At 42.4% G+C, this 16,881-nt stretch overlaps 1 protein-coding gene across 1 annotated transcript in view; it reads right to left on the reverse strand.

The window, feature by feature from the left end:
• Positions 1-16,383, reverse strand: part of ASAP2 (ArfGAP with SH3 domain, ankyrin repeat and PH domain 2) — a 128,696-nt gene extending 112,313 nt beyond the window's left edge. The window contains exon 1 of the mRNA XM_060234071.1: positions 15,867-16,383. Within this exon, the coding sequence (XP_060090054.1) occupies positions 15,867-15,992 (126 nt within the window). The 5' untranslated portion in view covers positions 15,993-16,383. The remainder of the gene's footprint in view (positions 1-15,866) is intronic.
• Positions 16,384-16,881: the final 498 nt, after the last annotated feature.

Raw genomic sequence — 16,881 nt, forward strand, 5'->3', positions numbered from 1 at the left:
TCTCAATTACCTATCACTTGACAGCAGATTTTCCTTCTTGGGAAAAAGGTGTTTGAGCAAATAGTACTGGACAAAAGGCTTTAGAAACTGTCTTCACAGTCCCGAAAAATGACCTTTCTTGCAAACAACAGGGGTGGAGTGTCACCCTGCTAATTTAGTCACCTTTAGTACTATCAGAGATGGGTATCAAGAGCTGTGTGGTCCAGTGGTTCAGTTCCTATTGACCAATCAGGACCAGAGATGCTGAAATGTACCATGTCTTGACGTCTACACGCGTTGCTGAGACCTGTCATCCAGGCATTTGAAGCAAGGTGCAGATTACTCTGACTCTACTTCTTGTGTCCACCAGCTTCAGGTGAGACAGTGTTTGGAAGCAGTAATGGGCTGGATGAGAACCAATAAACTAAAACAAAACAAAGGGGTTTTTTGTCCATAGCTCAGCCAAGCAGGGAAGTCTGCTTGCTCTAGACAGAGATGCACTTTTCCTACAGGAACCAGTTCACAATTTGATGCTGTTAGATTTTCTCTTGCCCCAGAGAGTTCCATCTATATCCTGTGGCTAATAACCACTGATGGACTTCTGCTCCAAATGTTTATCCAATCCCCTCTTAAAGACGTCTATGTTTGTAGCTGCCACCACCTCCTGCAGCAGTGAATTCCATGTGTTAATCACCCTTTGGGTGAAGACGTGCTTCCTTTTATCTGTTCTAACCCAACTGCTCAGCAATTTCATTGGGTAGTCACAAGTTCTTGTACTGTGATAAAGGGAGAAAAGTATTTCTTTCTCTACCTTCTTTATCCCATGCATAATCTTGTAAACCTCTATCATGTCACCCCTCAGTCGACGTTCCTCCAAACTAAAGGGCCCCAAGCACTTTGACTACCACAAGCTACAGGGAGCACAGTCCACCAGTACTGAAAGTTAATTTGCTTCTAGACCCAATTAAAAATGATTTTTATTACTTTTACAGCCCAAATTAAATAGGACCACAGCACTTATCTCTGGGTGTGTAAAGTGACATCAAGTTGCAGCTGACTTAAGCCAACCTCAGCAAAAGATTTTCAAGTCAAGTGCAAAGCAGAGGTGGTTTGCCATTGTCTTCCTTGGCAGAGTCGTCTTTGGTGGTCCCTCTTCCAATACAGGCCCTGCTTAGCTTCTAAGATGAGACTAACCATGCCATCTTCCCTCTTCACGGCATTTATACCACCTCCCATATAAGCTTGAATGAAAACTGAGGTGGTCTTTGAAGATCAACTTTGGAATGTTTCCAATGCTGAAATAAAGTGAGTGTCCACAAGGAATAGGGCTTTCTCCATTGTGGAGATATTTTTTAGTGTTTCTATGATGTCTTGGTTCTTTTTATCCTTTTACGCTACTATTATGCTAATTAAGTTATATCGCTATTTTAGCTTTAAATGGGTGTTTAATTTCTTTATACTGCTAATTGTCTTTTAGGATAGCTGTGGTTAATTAGTATATTATTTCATTTTTGTTTTAAAAGTTTATTGCAGCATTTTTATTTAGATGTTATTTTGATTTGGGATGTGGTTAGCTGCCTCAGGAATCAAATTGACAGAGTGAGAGATACACACATTTTAAATAATGGAGAATGACACAATCTAATTGCAATCTCTTCTCAGACTTTGGCAATTTTTCTTTGGATCAAGGAGTTAATCCAAAAATGCAGGCACTAGACTCACTTTCTATCACCCTGTAACATCAGGCCACACACCATATAGTGTTGATTTTTAAAATACCACAATGGCTTTCTTTTTTAATTTTGTCCCACCATTCTCTGTATTATTGCTACAAAGTTTAGGTTTAATGTCCTCAAAAATTGCAATTTGCAATGTCTTAAAATCAAAGTTGGGACACTCAAAATGCCACACATTGGCCAGATTTAATTTATTTAACAAACTGATCTCTGGAACAAAGATATTCATTTGCTCCAGGAAGACAAACAATGACCAGTGGCCTGAGGATTTCTGTTGAGCAGATAAGGTTTGGTCAGCATCTATTGTTTGGGAAGATTCATACCCAAGTCGGTATGGCTTGACAGTCAAGGGTCCCATTCCCTCAGGCAAATTCCTACTGCAGATTACCAACCACAAGGGCTAGCAAAAAGCACCCATATCCCATTAAGAATGGAGACAACTATGACGAGATGCTGCCAAATCTTTGGTGGGTGAGTCACACCACCTGCTCCCTGCCTTCCCACATTTCAGTAGCCCTTTCCACATGTACCTCCTCCCCAGTCCCCACCTCCATGCTCCATGGGAAGAGGGGGAAGTCTTTCCATGAACGAAGCCCAGAGCTTCAACATCACATGGAACAAGGAACCCCAGAAGTGTCCCAGGCTACCTCAAGGACAGGTGGTGCCATGCAATTCACCATGCTCAAGTACCAATACGCCCCCAAAGAGAACTCATTCCTTCACTCACACACACACACATGCACCTACCAGTAGAAGCAGCAGCATCCAGTGTAAAATATCTTGCTAACTCAGCTCTCCTCAGCCAGCATCCATGTTCTACCCCTACTCCTGGGCCTGTGCTCAAGATGTTATGCTTTAAAGAAATCACTGCCTCCCAGCTGAGGCTAAAGCTCTGCACTTGTTCTGTATTCAATATGAATCTGCTATTTAATTTATCTCTCCAAATTATAGACCATTAGAGCAATCACTTACTGTCGCACTACATTTGACACAAACAAAACACTCTATTACAATAAATGTTCACATTCACTATTGCCCTAGCCAAAATACAACTTCTTTTCATGGCTATTTGAGTATAAAGGCAGGCAGGAACAAAAGTCTAGGTGGTGCTATTTTTTACCTGTTTTAATCTGTGATGAGCCTTCAGAAAGAATTGCCCCACAGTGAGTTCCTGCTAAGTGGCAGGAAAATTTCACACATCAGCAGCAAGTGTGGTAAATGTGTGGTAAAATGGACATATAGAGACAGTCTTGATGAGGTTGTGAATACAAGATACCAGATGCTTAAATTGACTGTGGTATGCCACTACTTCCCACTGTCCTCCTAATCAATGTTTTAATAGTTCTTTTTATGTAATTTAATTATTGTTTTAATTGTTTTTAATGATGTGTTGTCCTTTTGGTTAGTTTCAATTGTTTCAAAATATGATTTTATGTATGTTTCTAATTTCTTAGCCTCCTTGATGGCCCTTGTGAAGGCAGAATGGCAGGATAGAAATTTTGTAAAATAATTTAGAATTGCTTATGCGGAGTTCCAAGAAATAAATCCATCCAGTAGTAATGTACACACATCACCTTCTCAGCACAGTCTGAAAAGTATGACATCTAGCGCATGATACACCTTTCCTATGGCCGGCATATACCATAGCAGTCATGAGACAAGGCTCTTCTTAGTTCAGAAAAAATGCAAACAATGTCACTCTTGAACCAAGAAATACTGATGGGCTGAAACAAAAGAAATCATTGCCTTGTTTTCTATCTTTCCCTACAATATTAAGAATTTTTAAAACCCAATAAGAGAATGTAGGCTATGTCATAGCTTTCTGTATTATGTCACTTTCTAATTGGTTAGGAGCCTTTACCTATTAAGGATTAAATATTACTGATAAAGTCTCCCCTACTTCATGGCCACTAACAAAAATACATTTAAAGACTGCTGGAAGATACTTCTTGGTAATGTGGCTTACCCCAATAAACTTTACAGCTGAAGTCACAGGCTTGGATCCATGTATGCATATCAGGGCTTTTTTTTGAGCAGGAATGCACAGGAATACAGTTCCGGCTGGCTTGGCAGCAAGGGGTGTGGCCTAATATACAAATGACTTCCTGCTGGGCTTTTTCTAACCAAAAAACCCTGGTCATAATAATTTCTGCAGAAGCCATGCAGATTGTCATGAAAGTGGGTTATGATTCTTGAAAGGATACAGGAATAGAACATACAGAGATTAACATGCTTACAAATAAAATCTAGTTGTGTTTTTCTTTTAAAGGAGGTATGTATTGTGAAAGGGTTGGATGTTAAGATACACTCTGTTTGTGGAAGAGATATTTCCTACCTCCCCCACATCACCTGAAAAACTGAGAGCTGGAGACCATTGGGAACAGAATGGAAGTCAATGTAAAGCTGCATTTTGAGTGTGAGCCTTACTGTTATGTTTGTGAAAGTGTCTGCTGCATGTAAAAGGCACTTAAGGATCCAACCCAACTTGGTTTAAAAATCAAAATTTTCAGGTGCTCAAAAACAGCACCCCTTGTATGGAAGTTGTTGACAATATTGTTATTTGCTTTAAAATGTCCATACTGCTTTTCTGTCTAACAGATGTTTGTATGTTGAAGCTTTCTGTAAATAATAATTCTTAACTGCTTATTGACAAAAATGTCACTTTAGTTTCCTTAAGATACATACAGGATTTAGAACAATGTTTACTAAGATACACACAAGATAAAATAATAAGATGCAATGTTTAATAAGATACACACAAAGAGAGAGAAGGAAAAGACAAAAATAAACTCATTAATAAAGTCTTATTTTAATTACAGAGATATTTTATGAGCTTAAAAATACCCATTGGAAAAAAGGGTCTTTAAAACTGTTTCTAAAAACTTAGGCATCAACTTTTGAAGAGCCCTTTTTTTTAGATTTAATCTTCTAATTCCATTAGTGTCTGGAAGACTCATGCTTCCCTTCCAATTTGGGGACATGTACTCTGCTGACTGGATTCCAAGTTTTGTTAGCAAAACAGGCATCCATTTAACGAGTGCTGTAAGTGGGAGAAAACGGAACTAGAATAGATTTGTTTCATTAGACCAAATACAACTGATCATGTGGTCTAGTCACCATTTCACATATACAACTGCTACACAAGCTAGAATCCAGTGGTTGAGAAAATTCTTTCACTGTATCTGAAGAAGTGCACCTGCACACAAAAGCTCATACCTTGAATAAAACTTGATTGGTCTTGAAAGGTGCCACTGAACTCTAAACATTATTCTATTGCTTCCGACTAACACAGCTACCCACCTGGATCTGTCTGCTACACAAGCTATTTATTAGCTGAATTAGGTATTCACACTTTGAAACCGTTACTTTCCTTTTGTACCCTTAGAATCGCGTTGATTCACAAATCCTGAGCAGCAAAAGACATTTCTTATTTTTTTATGAAATTGTTACTGTCAATCATTACTAAGAGCAGTCACTACAAAAGAACATTAATAAATTTGACCTCACATTAGGTAGGACATCCCTTTCAACAGATACGCCAGACGTTTCCTCACTGCAGAGGCAAGGCAAGACATGTAGTCAGCAAGATGATGTGGATACAGTGCAAATTTCAGCAAGCCCAGAAGACCAACCTATTTTCATTTTCTTGCCTTACCAGGCCTGTGCAGTTTGTGCTACTAGGAGAGGCAGGCAAAGCACCCCAGAGGCAGGCGCTTAAAGATAACAGCTTTGAGAGGCTTCAGTTGTTTCTCCAAGAGAAACACTGCCTGACTTTCCTGGGCCCAGCTCCATAAACAGCACAGGCATGAGCATCAGGGACTTTTTTTTTTTGTAGCAAGAACTCCTTTGCAGATTAGGCCATACCCTCCTGTAAAAAGAGCCCTGTAAACTCTTGAAGGATTGGCTACATTGGGGGTGTGGCCTAATCTGCAAAGGTGTTCCTGCTCCAAAAAAAAAAAGGCCTTAATGAGCATGCTTTGGACAGAACAGAACTCTGACAATTGTCATCTAGACTTGCCCAAAGACAGCTTCATCTTGCTGAAGGCCCTGAGCTCATCAGATCCCACACCCAGCTAGCCTGGACCAGAGGATTCTTAGTGAATTCTGAAACAGTGGTATAACCCACTCCATCCTGAGACGGTTTTTATTAACTGAAAAATAAGTGAGATGGTTTTAATTTTAATTTAATTTTTTGATTTATACCCTGCCCTATCCCACAAGTGAGCTTAGGGCGGCTTACAACATTAAAAACTTTACAACATTAAATAAACCACATCCAAAAAACAATATCATAATTACAGGATTATCAGATTAGATAAAAAACCAGGATCCACGTCATTGGTTACCAGTAATAAAACTACATATAGGCTGGTAGTAGTCAGCATAACTTACACACCTAGATGGAAGGCGCTGGGGAAGCAATGACTTCAGAGGGCACCCGCTGGTTCAATTAAAAGCCTGGCGGAAGAGCTCCATCTTACAGGCCCTGTGGAACTTAGATAAGTCCCACAGGGCCCAGAACTGTAGCAGGAGATCATTTCACCAGGTAGCGGCCCGGACCGAAAAGGGCTTGGCCCTCATTGAAGCTAACTGCAGAACCCGGGGGGCTCATATGCCCATTGGAAAAGAGCATTCCAAACCACTTCAAGCACTGCATTTAGTTATTTTAATAGCCAAGATTTAAAATGAAATTCAAACTTCTAGATGCCAACCTTGCACAGAATTGGAAAATCAATTCCTCCTAAATACCAGCCTAGGTACTTTAAAGCTATGCAAAATCTGCATATATCCTAACAAATAGAATTCAGGATGCATATATGTAAAGTGCAATGCTATTAAGTGGTCCTGGAACCCTTCCACTACAATTATGTTTGCCCCGTTGTTCTAAAGATACTTTAACCAATAAGGTGGGTCCTAGATTATTTGAATTCTGCATAGCACACAATGCTATAATATTTAATGGTCTCTACAAATTTTCGGCTGCAACTGATTTTACTTTTTTTCCCACACGGGGTTGCATTGTGATAGATTTTTGTTTGGGTTCACCCAACCTTCTGTCATCTATTGATAACTTTTACATTGATTCGCAGACGGAAAGTAACCACTTGCCCCTAATTCTATCTTTAAGATTGGATCTGGAGGTTAATATGGTATCATCTTCCCAATCTGTGAAGCCCTCTGAGAATGTTCTAAAAAAACTCAAGTGGTCCCCAGCCCTAGAAAGGGAGTTTTCTTCCCTCTTTGGCTCTGAAGCACTATACAGATTAAGGGATTCAATCATAAATTCCAATTCAGATGATACAATCCTTTCAGGATTCTCATTACTAATTGATTACTGTAGTGTTAAAGCTAAACCTGTGATTCTGTCTAGGTCCAGTTTGTCTAGCTGGTTCGATACAGACTGTTTAGCTCGGAAACAAGAACTGAGAGCACTATTTAAAGAGGCCTGTTGCTCCGAAGACCCAACAAAAATTAAGGCCTATATTGCTTGTGAGACAGTCTACCTGAAGCTTATTACATCCAAAAAGAAAGTTTTCTTTCAGAATAAATGGGACCAACTTTACCACTCGATAAAATCTAATGATAATAAGGCTTTCTGGAGAATCATTTCGGGTAATCAAAAAACAATTCTGTTACTGACCTAAATATTTCTGCACAAACATGGGTTGATTACTTCTCTAACATTTTTGCTGCTCCATGTGTATCCCCTCCTATCTTAGCAAACCCCACAGTTACTGATATGCTGGTATGGCCTCCAGTAACTCTAGAGGAAATCAGTGATTTATTGAAGGATTTAAAAGCGGGTAAAGCACTAGGTCCTGATGACCTTCCCGGTGAGGTATTCACAAAGTTTGCTGATTGGTGGCTCCTGCCCTTTGCAAAATTGTTCTCTGTCATTGATCTGCATGGTTCCATCCCAGACTCTTGGCTTGATTCTATAATTATCCCAATTTACAAAAAAGGGGGGGTTGGAATTATCAGAAAATTTCCACCCCATTAGTTTATTATCTATAGTGGGCAAATTGTATGCCAAGCATTTAGAACTCCGATTAACTGACTGGATGCGCCTAGGCAACATCACAGGGCCTGAACAAATTGGCTTCTCCAAAGGCAAATCTGCTATAGACCATTGCTGCATTCTGGCCTTCCTTGCTGAAAAATATATGCATAACGGGACAAAAAAAATTATATGCTGCCTTCATCAACTTGAAGGGCGCATTTGATTCAATAGATAGAGCCCAACTATGGATTAAGCTAGGTTACCTGGGAATGGACCCTTGTTTGCTGTTTCTCTTGAGGAAACTTCATTCTAATACATTTTGCCAAGTGAAATTTTCTTCTAGTGGTGACCTGACATGCAAAATCCCAGTGTTAAAGGGGGTTAAACAAGGTTGCTTGCTGGCCCTGCATCTTTTAAATTTATTTTTAACTGACCTGGTACAATATTTGAACCCTATTAACGGTCATCCTCCTAAACTAGCAGGCTGAGCAGTCCCCTTATAACTTTATGCCGATGATACTACCATCCTCTGTTGCAAAAGTGTGGGCCTGCAAAGGTATTTGAATGCGTTCTATGACTACTGTAATTGTAATTCACTCTCTATCAATTATGCAAATCTAAAGTAGTTGTCTTTTCAAATTGCTGGCGCCCACAGAGATGGTTTATTGGCAACTCAACAACTGAGCAAACAAAATTGTTTAAATACTCGGGGATCACTTTTAACCGCAAGTTAAGCTGGGTTTCACATCGTAACAACACCATCAACTTGGCTAAATGTTCGGTTGCTCAAATTAAACATTTTTTCTTTGCAAGGGGCAACCAATTAGTTCTGGCAGCAAGTAAGGTGTTCAAAGCTAAAACGCTAGTCCAAATTCTCTGTGGTATCTCTATATGGATCTCAGCATTTACCAGGAAAGTAGAGGGCATTCAAGCCTCATTCTTTAGATAAATTCTTGGTATGCCAAAATGTGTGTCCTACTTTGCTCTCTGCTCTGAAGTGGGTCAGTCTTTGGTGGAGACAAAAGCCTGGATTACAGTGTTTAAATTCTGGCTCAAAATTCACTTTAGAACAGATCCTAACAGCCTTCTTGATTGTATGAAAAGAGACCCATATATTTAATCCTGGTCAGCAGTTCTTATGTCCAAGCTTAACCAGTTGGAGATAGAGGTTGATGACTTTTTTTACTTTTGATGAGTCATATATCGTCAGATGTATTAAAATGAGATTGTTGGAGTTGGAGGAAACAAAACTACGTCCAACAGACCTTTATATTTGCTCCCCAGCTTCCTTGGGTCTTTATGCTTTCTGCGGCAAAATGCCCCATTATCTATCAGACTTAACCATTCCATCGCAGGGCATTTATGTTGGCTAGATGCATTTCCCTCCAAAGTTTTAAAAGGGAGATATCATCGAGACCCTTTAGGTGACAGACTCTGTTCCTGTGGAGTGAATATTCCCGACTCAATTCAGCATATATTGCTTGATTGTTCCATTTATCAAATTCTCCGTAAAGATTTATTTTGCAAGCTTTCTTTCTCCCCAGATTTGTCTATTCTGCCACCCTGTTATTATTTATTGAACGATACTGAGGGGGCGGTCAGCGAGGCTGTGGCAAAATTTTTGGCTGACATCCTTACATTTAAATCTGACCCTGTATGAATGCATCTGTAAGCTCGGTTTCGTTTTGATTTTATCTCCAATGTTTAAATTTTTATATTCTGTGTATTTTTATTCACAACTGTTATGCCATTAAAGGTTTGGTATGGTAAAAAAAAAAAAAGTGGTCCTGGGATATCTAATGACCTAGACCAGCAAGGAAATATTTCTCTCAGACCAACTAAATTTAATTCTGGCTACAGGCTTTTGCGTGCACGCACACAAAAGCTTATACCCAGAATTAAGCTTTGTTGGTCTTAAAGGTACCACTGGACTCACACTTTGTTCTACTGCTTCAGACCAACAGGGCTGCCCCCCTGAATCTATTTCTCTCAGGGAAACTTGATGAACAGGTTTTTCTTTCATGCTCAGGTCTAATTGATAATCACCTCTTGGATCAGAAAGGAATCTTCTCCAGGTCAAATTCACTACTCTCTGTTACTCACTTGCTCAAACAACCTGGATTTGTTTTTTATACACGTCCTTTGAAATGCACACTATTCCACATTCTTGGTCCTTCCTTCACTCTGCCCAACTGGCAGCATAATCTGAATGAGTGTTTAGCATGGCAGAATCTGCTTTGGTTCATGGGACAGGAGAACTAGGTGAGATTTTTTTCAAACTTCTCTGTGGTCTTATTTCATAGACACACAGTCCGGACTGTCATATTTTGTCATTGACTGCAGAAAGAAAGTGATATTTGCTTTATACTGTTATATTTCTTATATCAGAGAGCTCCATGGCTCAGAGTGGCAAGCTGCAGTATTGCGGTCCAAGCTCTGCTCACAATCTGAGTTTGATTCCAGCGGAAGCTGGGTTCAAGTAGCTGGCTCAAGGTAGACTCAGCCTTCCATCCTTCTGAGGTCAGTAAAATGAGTACCCAGCTTGCTGGGCGTAAAGTGTAGATGACTGGGGAAGGCAAACCACCCATAAAAAGCTTGCCATGAAAATGTCATGATGCAACATCACCCCAGAGTCAGCAACGACTGCTGCTTGCATCTTTACCTTCATTTCTTATATCAACTAGCCTAGAGACACACTCCAAATGTTATGTTTTGCTACAATCTGGTACATGGAACCTACACCGTAGTATAGTAGAGTGCTACCAGAAATAGTAGTTTCACAAACCTTGATCAAGCTCCAATCATCTGGGATGTCCAGATGCAAGCACCTGTACAAAATGAAGTTTCTTTCCCAAAACCAGTGACTTTCAACTGGGATTAAATGAAATGTGTAGGTAGGAAACAAATACCACTTTGCCCAGTGTCTACATTTAGCCATTGCTTCTTTCAACCTAGCATTCAACCACCATTTAACCATTTAACCACTTTGAGTGGTCTGAGCAGCACATAAATATTTAAACTCAATCAATCACAGCAAATTGGAGTTGGTTTCTGAAATCAGGAACCCTTCGATCACACTCTGTGTTTAAGGAGAAGGGAAAGGGCACATGGGAGCACAGGGACAAACTGTGCTTGTACCTGAATGCAGCCTATTTATGCAATATACTGTCAATATATTGTCAAGATGTATACACAAGCACACATAACCACAAAAAGCATGGTTCTGAAAGAGGTTCTTGAATATTTCAGCACGATTCAAACAATGCACTCTTTAAGCATCTGTATTTCAAAATATTCTCAGCAATTGTAGCTGCCAACTTGTAGCAATGTTAACGTTTTATAACTTTTAAAATAACTTATGATTCCTTGAATGTTCTAAGAAAAGAACATAGTCAGCAAAAGAAAAAGCTTTTAGTTTAATTATTTCTGTACCTGGCCACACAACAGATGGACAGCCAAGGACAACTGCTCCAGCAATTTTTAAAAAGCAAAAGCAGAAGCTATAATAATCTAAAGTCATCAACACAGACCTAATCACAAGATAGTATCAAATCTCCTTCATGGGGTTCTTTAGTGTCATCACGATGAAAACTCCATTTAGCCAACAGACTGAAAACTTTCACCATCACCCTTTGAAAACTAGACCTTTAGTCTGAGAACATGTACCTAAACAGGTTCCCATTATTTTAAATGACTCAGCATTTGCTGTAGTGGAGTGATGATGGAAGTGCGCTTCCTAGTGTTTCCATAACTTGTACAGAAAACAAAATACTCACTATATTCAATAGATTTATTTTCTGCAAATGTCCACACAATATACTTGCAAAAATGGTTCAGAATCAGACCAATAAAATTTCTACCACTGTTACTTCCTCTCTGGACTTAGGAAGCTGGTGAACTGTTCCTTATCATAGCATCATGTACAGACCTGAAAAACCAGGCAGTCTACTAAATGTGGTTAACGCTGAAAAAGCTGCAAACTGTAACACTACACAGCAGAGGCCAAAGGTTGACACTTTGAAAGCAATAGCTATTTAGGCACTCTGGAATAAAAGCGCTCAGTTTAATTAAATCATTGCAGCAGCTCAATGTGACCAATTCAGAACCGCTGATGTTGTGCCAAATTCACCAAAGAAATTAATACTGGTGGATGAGCAGAGCTGCTACCAACACAGCTTTAATTAATGCAGTTCTGTGTAATTCTAGTCACCCTTAGTGAAAATTTCTTGACAGAGTGGTAAAATATTAGTTTTATTAGAATCATTCCCTAATACAAAGCATAATGAACAAGGCTGAGATATATGAAAATTAATTATTTCTGCACCCCTCTTCAACAAGAATCACTATTTACTGCATTTTTTTTATCTTACCCTTTCTCCAAGAATTTCAGGGCAGCATACATGGCTCTCCTTGCCTCCATTTTATTCTCACAACAATTGTGTGAGGCAAGGCACGCTGAAAGAAAGTATAATTAGCCCAGCTTTCTGCAGTGTTTTATGGCCAGTATGGATTTGAACCCAGATCTCCCTAGGCCTAATCTAGCACTGGCTCTCAATAATTGGTTCAATATCCAATACTGAAAATATCTCTGCTTGATTTAGAAAAACTGACCGTGCTGGTTTGACACCAGCTAGCAAGCCTATGAGCTTTTTCACACAGCCTAAGTATTCCGGTATGGCAGCTGGCCAGTTACTGAACAGTAACGGGTTTCTGCTGGCATTTCAGACAGACCCGATTCAGTAACTGGCTGCTACCAGAATACTCTCACCTTTTCACACACTCCCGCGGCTGTCCCGGTAGTGAGGCGTGCCTGAGTCGTCACAAACAAAGAGCAGCTTCTTCCACTTTTCAACCCCTCCTTCCGGGTTGAATTCGCTATGGGGTGCTGTGTGAAATGTCCAGTATCTAACCCGGGAGCAGTTTTCGCGCCCTTTTTCGCCCGCTGGCGCGCGCAATCTCCAGCTTTTTGGGGGGGGGGGGGGAACGTCAGTTTAGATCGATATAGCGATATATCGCTATATCGACCTGTCAAAACAGCACCACCATAGGGATGGCTATGCATCTCAACATGCATCTCAACGGAGCCTAGCCATCCCTATGGTGGTGCTGTTTTGACAGGTCGATATAGCGATATATCGCTATATCGATCTAAACTGACGTTCCAAAAAAAAAAAAAAAAGCCGGAGATAGCGCGCCGGCAGGTGAAAAATGGCGCGAAACCGGCTGGCGCTGGTGGAAGCGAGATAAGAGCGGAACAGTGTGAAATGGCTTGCTTCAATCACGCTTCAATCACGGAACCCTACCGGGGAAAAAAACATGTGTCTGAAAACTCCCATCGCTGTCTCGGATTACTGCAAGCGGCACAATACCGACTCCCTTCCGGTTTCCAGTGGTAAGTGTGAAAAGGGCCTACGTGTGTGACTTGCAACAAATGTTGGGAAAATGTTATTATAAGCATACCCCTCTAAATCCACTGAAATCAATGTGCTTAGAAGGCTGTAACTGTGCTTAGGATGGCACTATAAGTAACAATCAAGCATTATCCATTTTTAATTAGTTTTCCCAGTTATAATAGCAACATGTTTTCAGAATCCTGTTTAGTGCAATCCTTCTGTGCTTGAAAACTCAAATTTATCACCACCAGAGAACTGTGAAAGACACTCATTCACAAATCAGGATATTCTGGTGCCTGAGTCACTAAGATTAAAAAAGAGACATTTCATGATCATAAGACACGAAGTGACAATCTGACTGCACTTTTTCTTTTACCTTTTAATCTTTCTGCCTTCCTGGCTTAAGATCATGCTTTTGTTTTGCTCTCCTAAATCCATAAGCATTTAATCTTTTAAAACTGAAAATAAACGTTCTCTGAAAACCCAGAAAATATTAGTAAATATCAAATGGATTTCTCTTGTGTTGTACAGCAAACCAAAGTGTATGGATTAACCTATAAAGTGTTACTTATACGGTTGGGGAATGGAAAATTCTGTGTTAGGACAGAAGGTAGAAATCAATTATCTCTGGATCCCTTCCAATCCTGCAATTTAAAGCTCACAAAAATCTTGCAATTTAAAGCAACATTTCATCACTAGTTCAGACCAGGATTAGACAACAAATGGACCACAGGTAGCATTAGGCCTTCATGGCCTATCCCCATGGCAATGCACCTCCACACCAGTAGACCTGTATCAAAGAGATAGAGGGAATCCACATAGGAAGAGACTGGCGCTTTGGAGGCAGTTCACAAACCACAGGTTGCTACCTTCTGCCCTAAACACAAATGATCGCACCAAGTTTTCAACTCATCGCAACATTCACAGAAATGGCACATTTGCTTGTAAAGAGCTGCTTTGTGTTTCCAAAGATTCTAAAACTATACTAATAAAGGTTTTAAGAGGAATAAACAAAGCACAACAGTTCCAGAGCAAAACAGAATGTATATTGGGGGAATGACCACAGCAGCAAATAATAATTCTTCAGATCAAAAAAGCAAGTGAGCATGAATTCAAGTATTCAGAAAAAGTGGCAGAATGAACAATCTAAATCTGCTTTGTAATGCAATTAACAAGCAGACTGACCATGACAGTTGACAATAACTGTGTGAACAGTGATAGATCCAGGTGTTATGACAGAGGTTCAGAGATGCTGCAGTTCTAATAAAAATGCAGTGAGTATACAGATCACATGCGTCAAATGAGAAGCGTTCAAGCCCTGTTTGGACATGCCCCCAAATCCGCCCCATGGCAGTGAAGGGGGAAAGGGATGGGGGAGGGGGAGGTCCTTTCCATTAGGCAGGGAGAATTTTTCAGTCTGTATAGAATTTAGTTTATAGATCAGATTTTCTACTTTGCAAATCCCTATGAAATCACATGAAGAATCCCCAACTGAAGTTCAAAATTTTCTCTGCCATAGCAAAGCATGGAGATGAACAAAAGCAGAGTTCTAACCCTGCAAAAATCCCCTCTGGCTTTAAAACCCCAGGCATAATGGGGAACATGCATTTTTGTTTGCTTCTTTTGTGTGAAGGGAACTGGACTGGAATTCTCACATGCCAGGGGGCTCTTACAACTTACTGGGAGAAGGGAGTCTGTGGAGTCAACAAAAGAAAGGTCCCAGTGGAGTAGATATGATAAAGCAAGTCCCACAACCTGGCCAGGGACTAACCCCTTTGTTTGGGAAAGGGTTTGGGAAGCCCAACAGCGGTGGAAAACGCCATGGGTCTCTAAAGACGAGGGGAAGGGAGTGATCATTTCTCACAAATGCAGCAGCCATAGTCTCCTCTAAGCATCCAGCACAAATTGTTTGGTCCCCCTGGAACACTCACACCCACCCAGGCCTGGTGTAAAACTTAACAGCCTGCTCCTAAACCTCTTTACACAGCAGTCTGTCCCAAGGTGCCATCCTTGCACACTTTCTCGGGCGCTGAAGCCCGTGGCGCTTACTTCCGAGTAAGCAGCGCAGCAACCCCATTGTGGTGTGCTCTGCAACGCAGAATCCGTGCAGGGGAAATGGAGAGAGGCTGCAGAGACGGTCTGGTCAATCCACACCTCCCCCTAAAAAGGCAGGTCGTCTTCTCCTCTGCTAGGTATTCAGAGATGTGGAGACGGGCGGAGGGGTCTGCCCTGCCTGAGCCAGGCGAATGAGGGGAGGGCCCAATGGTCGGCGGTCGTCACGCCAAATACAGGTGGCTGGATCGCCTCCCCCACCCCCCCCCCACCCCGGGGCTGAGGGCAGCCAAGCCCTTTGTGACAGAAGGGAGAGTGGGGCTCTCTCAGTGGAAGAGGCGCCCTCCAGCAGAATCCCATGCAGCCATTGCAAACCCCAAGGCGGGCAAAAGGTAGGCAAAGGGGGGTTCTGTTGCTAAGCAGGGCGCCAACCCCAATATTGGAAGGGGGGGTGAGGCGGGCACGGAGCCCTCTTTGTGCCCGACGGAGTGGACTCGGAGGCGAGGGAGGGGAGCTGGGCATGGCCCTCCATTCTTCCCACCTCCCGCCTTCCCTGAGGTCGAAGCCGCCAGCGGAAGGGCGGGGGGGGGGGACGCGGCTGCGGCGGGAGCCAGGGCGGGCGGGCGAGCCGCCTTCTGCAGGCCAGGCGGCGGCTGTGGCGGCGGGGCCCGGCTGGCTGGGCTCTGCCCCCTTTCGGCTGCTCACCTCCTCGATGGCGGCCACGGTGTTCCGGCACTGCGCCAGCCGGGTGGTGAAGTTGGAGGCGGTGGGCGACTTGTAATCCTCATTGGTCTCGGACACGAATTCCGACACGGAGATCTGGTCCGGCATGGCGGGGAGGGAAGGGAGGGAGGGAGGGAAGGGACGGGAGGAGAGCGGCGGCGGCGGGGCGGCTCCAGCAGAGGAAAAGCGAATGGGGGGAGGCGGCGGCAGGGTGGAAAGGCAGGCTTGGGAGGCGGGAGGCGAAGGCGAGCAGAGGGAAGCCTTCCCCGCCTCACATCGCTCGGCAACGAGCAGCCGCTGCAGCCCGCTCTCCTTGCAACCAGGCAAGGGGTGGGGGGAGGTTGTGATGCGAGAGAGGTTGAGGGGGAAATGCCCTAATTTTGTGGCGGGGGAAGCGGGAAACCAAGAGAGACCCAGACACGCAACCCGCCTCGCCTCTCCTGCACACGGAGGACAGACCAGAAGCACACTCCTCCCACTCGGCAACGCACCGAGGGAGACTCCAAGCACGCCCATTCTCACGCTGAAAGGAGGCCGGGAACAAGACACACCTCCCGCCCCAACACAGCCCCGGCTGGAGGACGGTTGGTGCTGCTGCTTTTAGCCTCTCTCCTGGTTTTCTAGAGCAAGAACGAGATAAAAATTCAACAAGAGTCTGTTGATCCCTCAGCTCTATTTCTGCCTCAGCTTTCTCCAGTCCGAGCTCACTTCATCAGATGCAATGAAGGGAACATCTGTTAGGCAGATACACGCTTCCAGCAGTTGAACTTCAGATTCTGAAGCTGAATAAATTTTCTAAGCTGTCAACTGTTAATTTTTGCTGTAAAAACACTAACATGGCTGCCTCTCTGGAATCATCATCAAGAGGGAGAGAGACACACACTCAGAGTTCATTTACAGGAGAGGAGAAAAGCCACGCTAGTCCTCCTTAATATCTGGAGACAGCCTTGCAAATCTCTCTTCTCCGGGCTTGCTTCACACAATTGTTTTTACATAA

The sequence above is a fragment of the Heteronotia binoei genome, chromosome 1, assembly GCF_032191835.1.
Source record: "Heteronotia binoei isolate CCM8104 ecotype False Entrance Well chromosome 1, APGP_CSIRO_Hbin_v1, whole genome shotgun sequence".
Taxonomy (NCBI): Eukaryota; Metazoa; Chordata; class Lepidosauria; order Squamata; family Gekkonidae; genus Heteronotia; species Heteronotia binoei.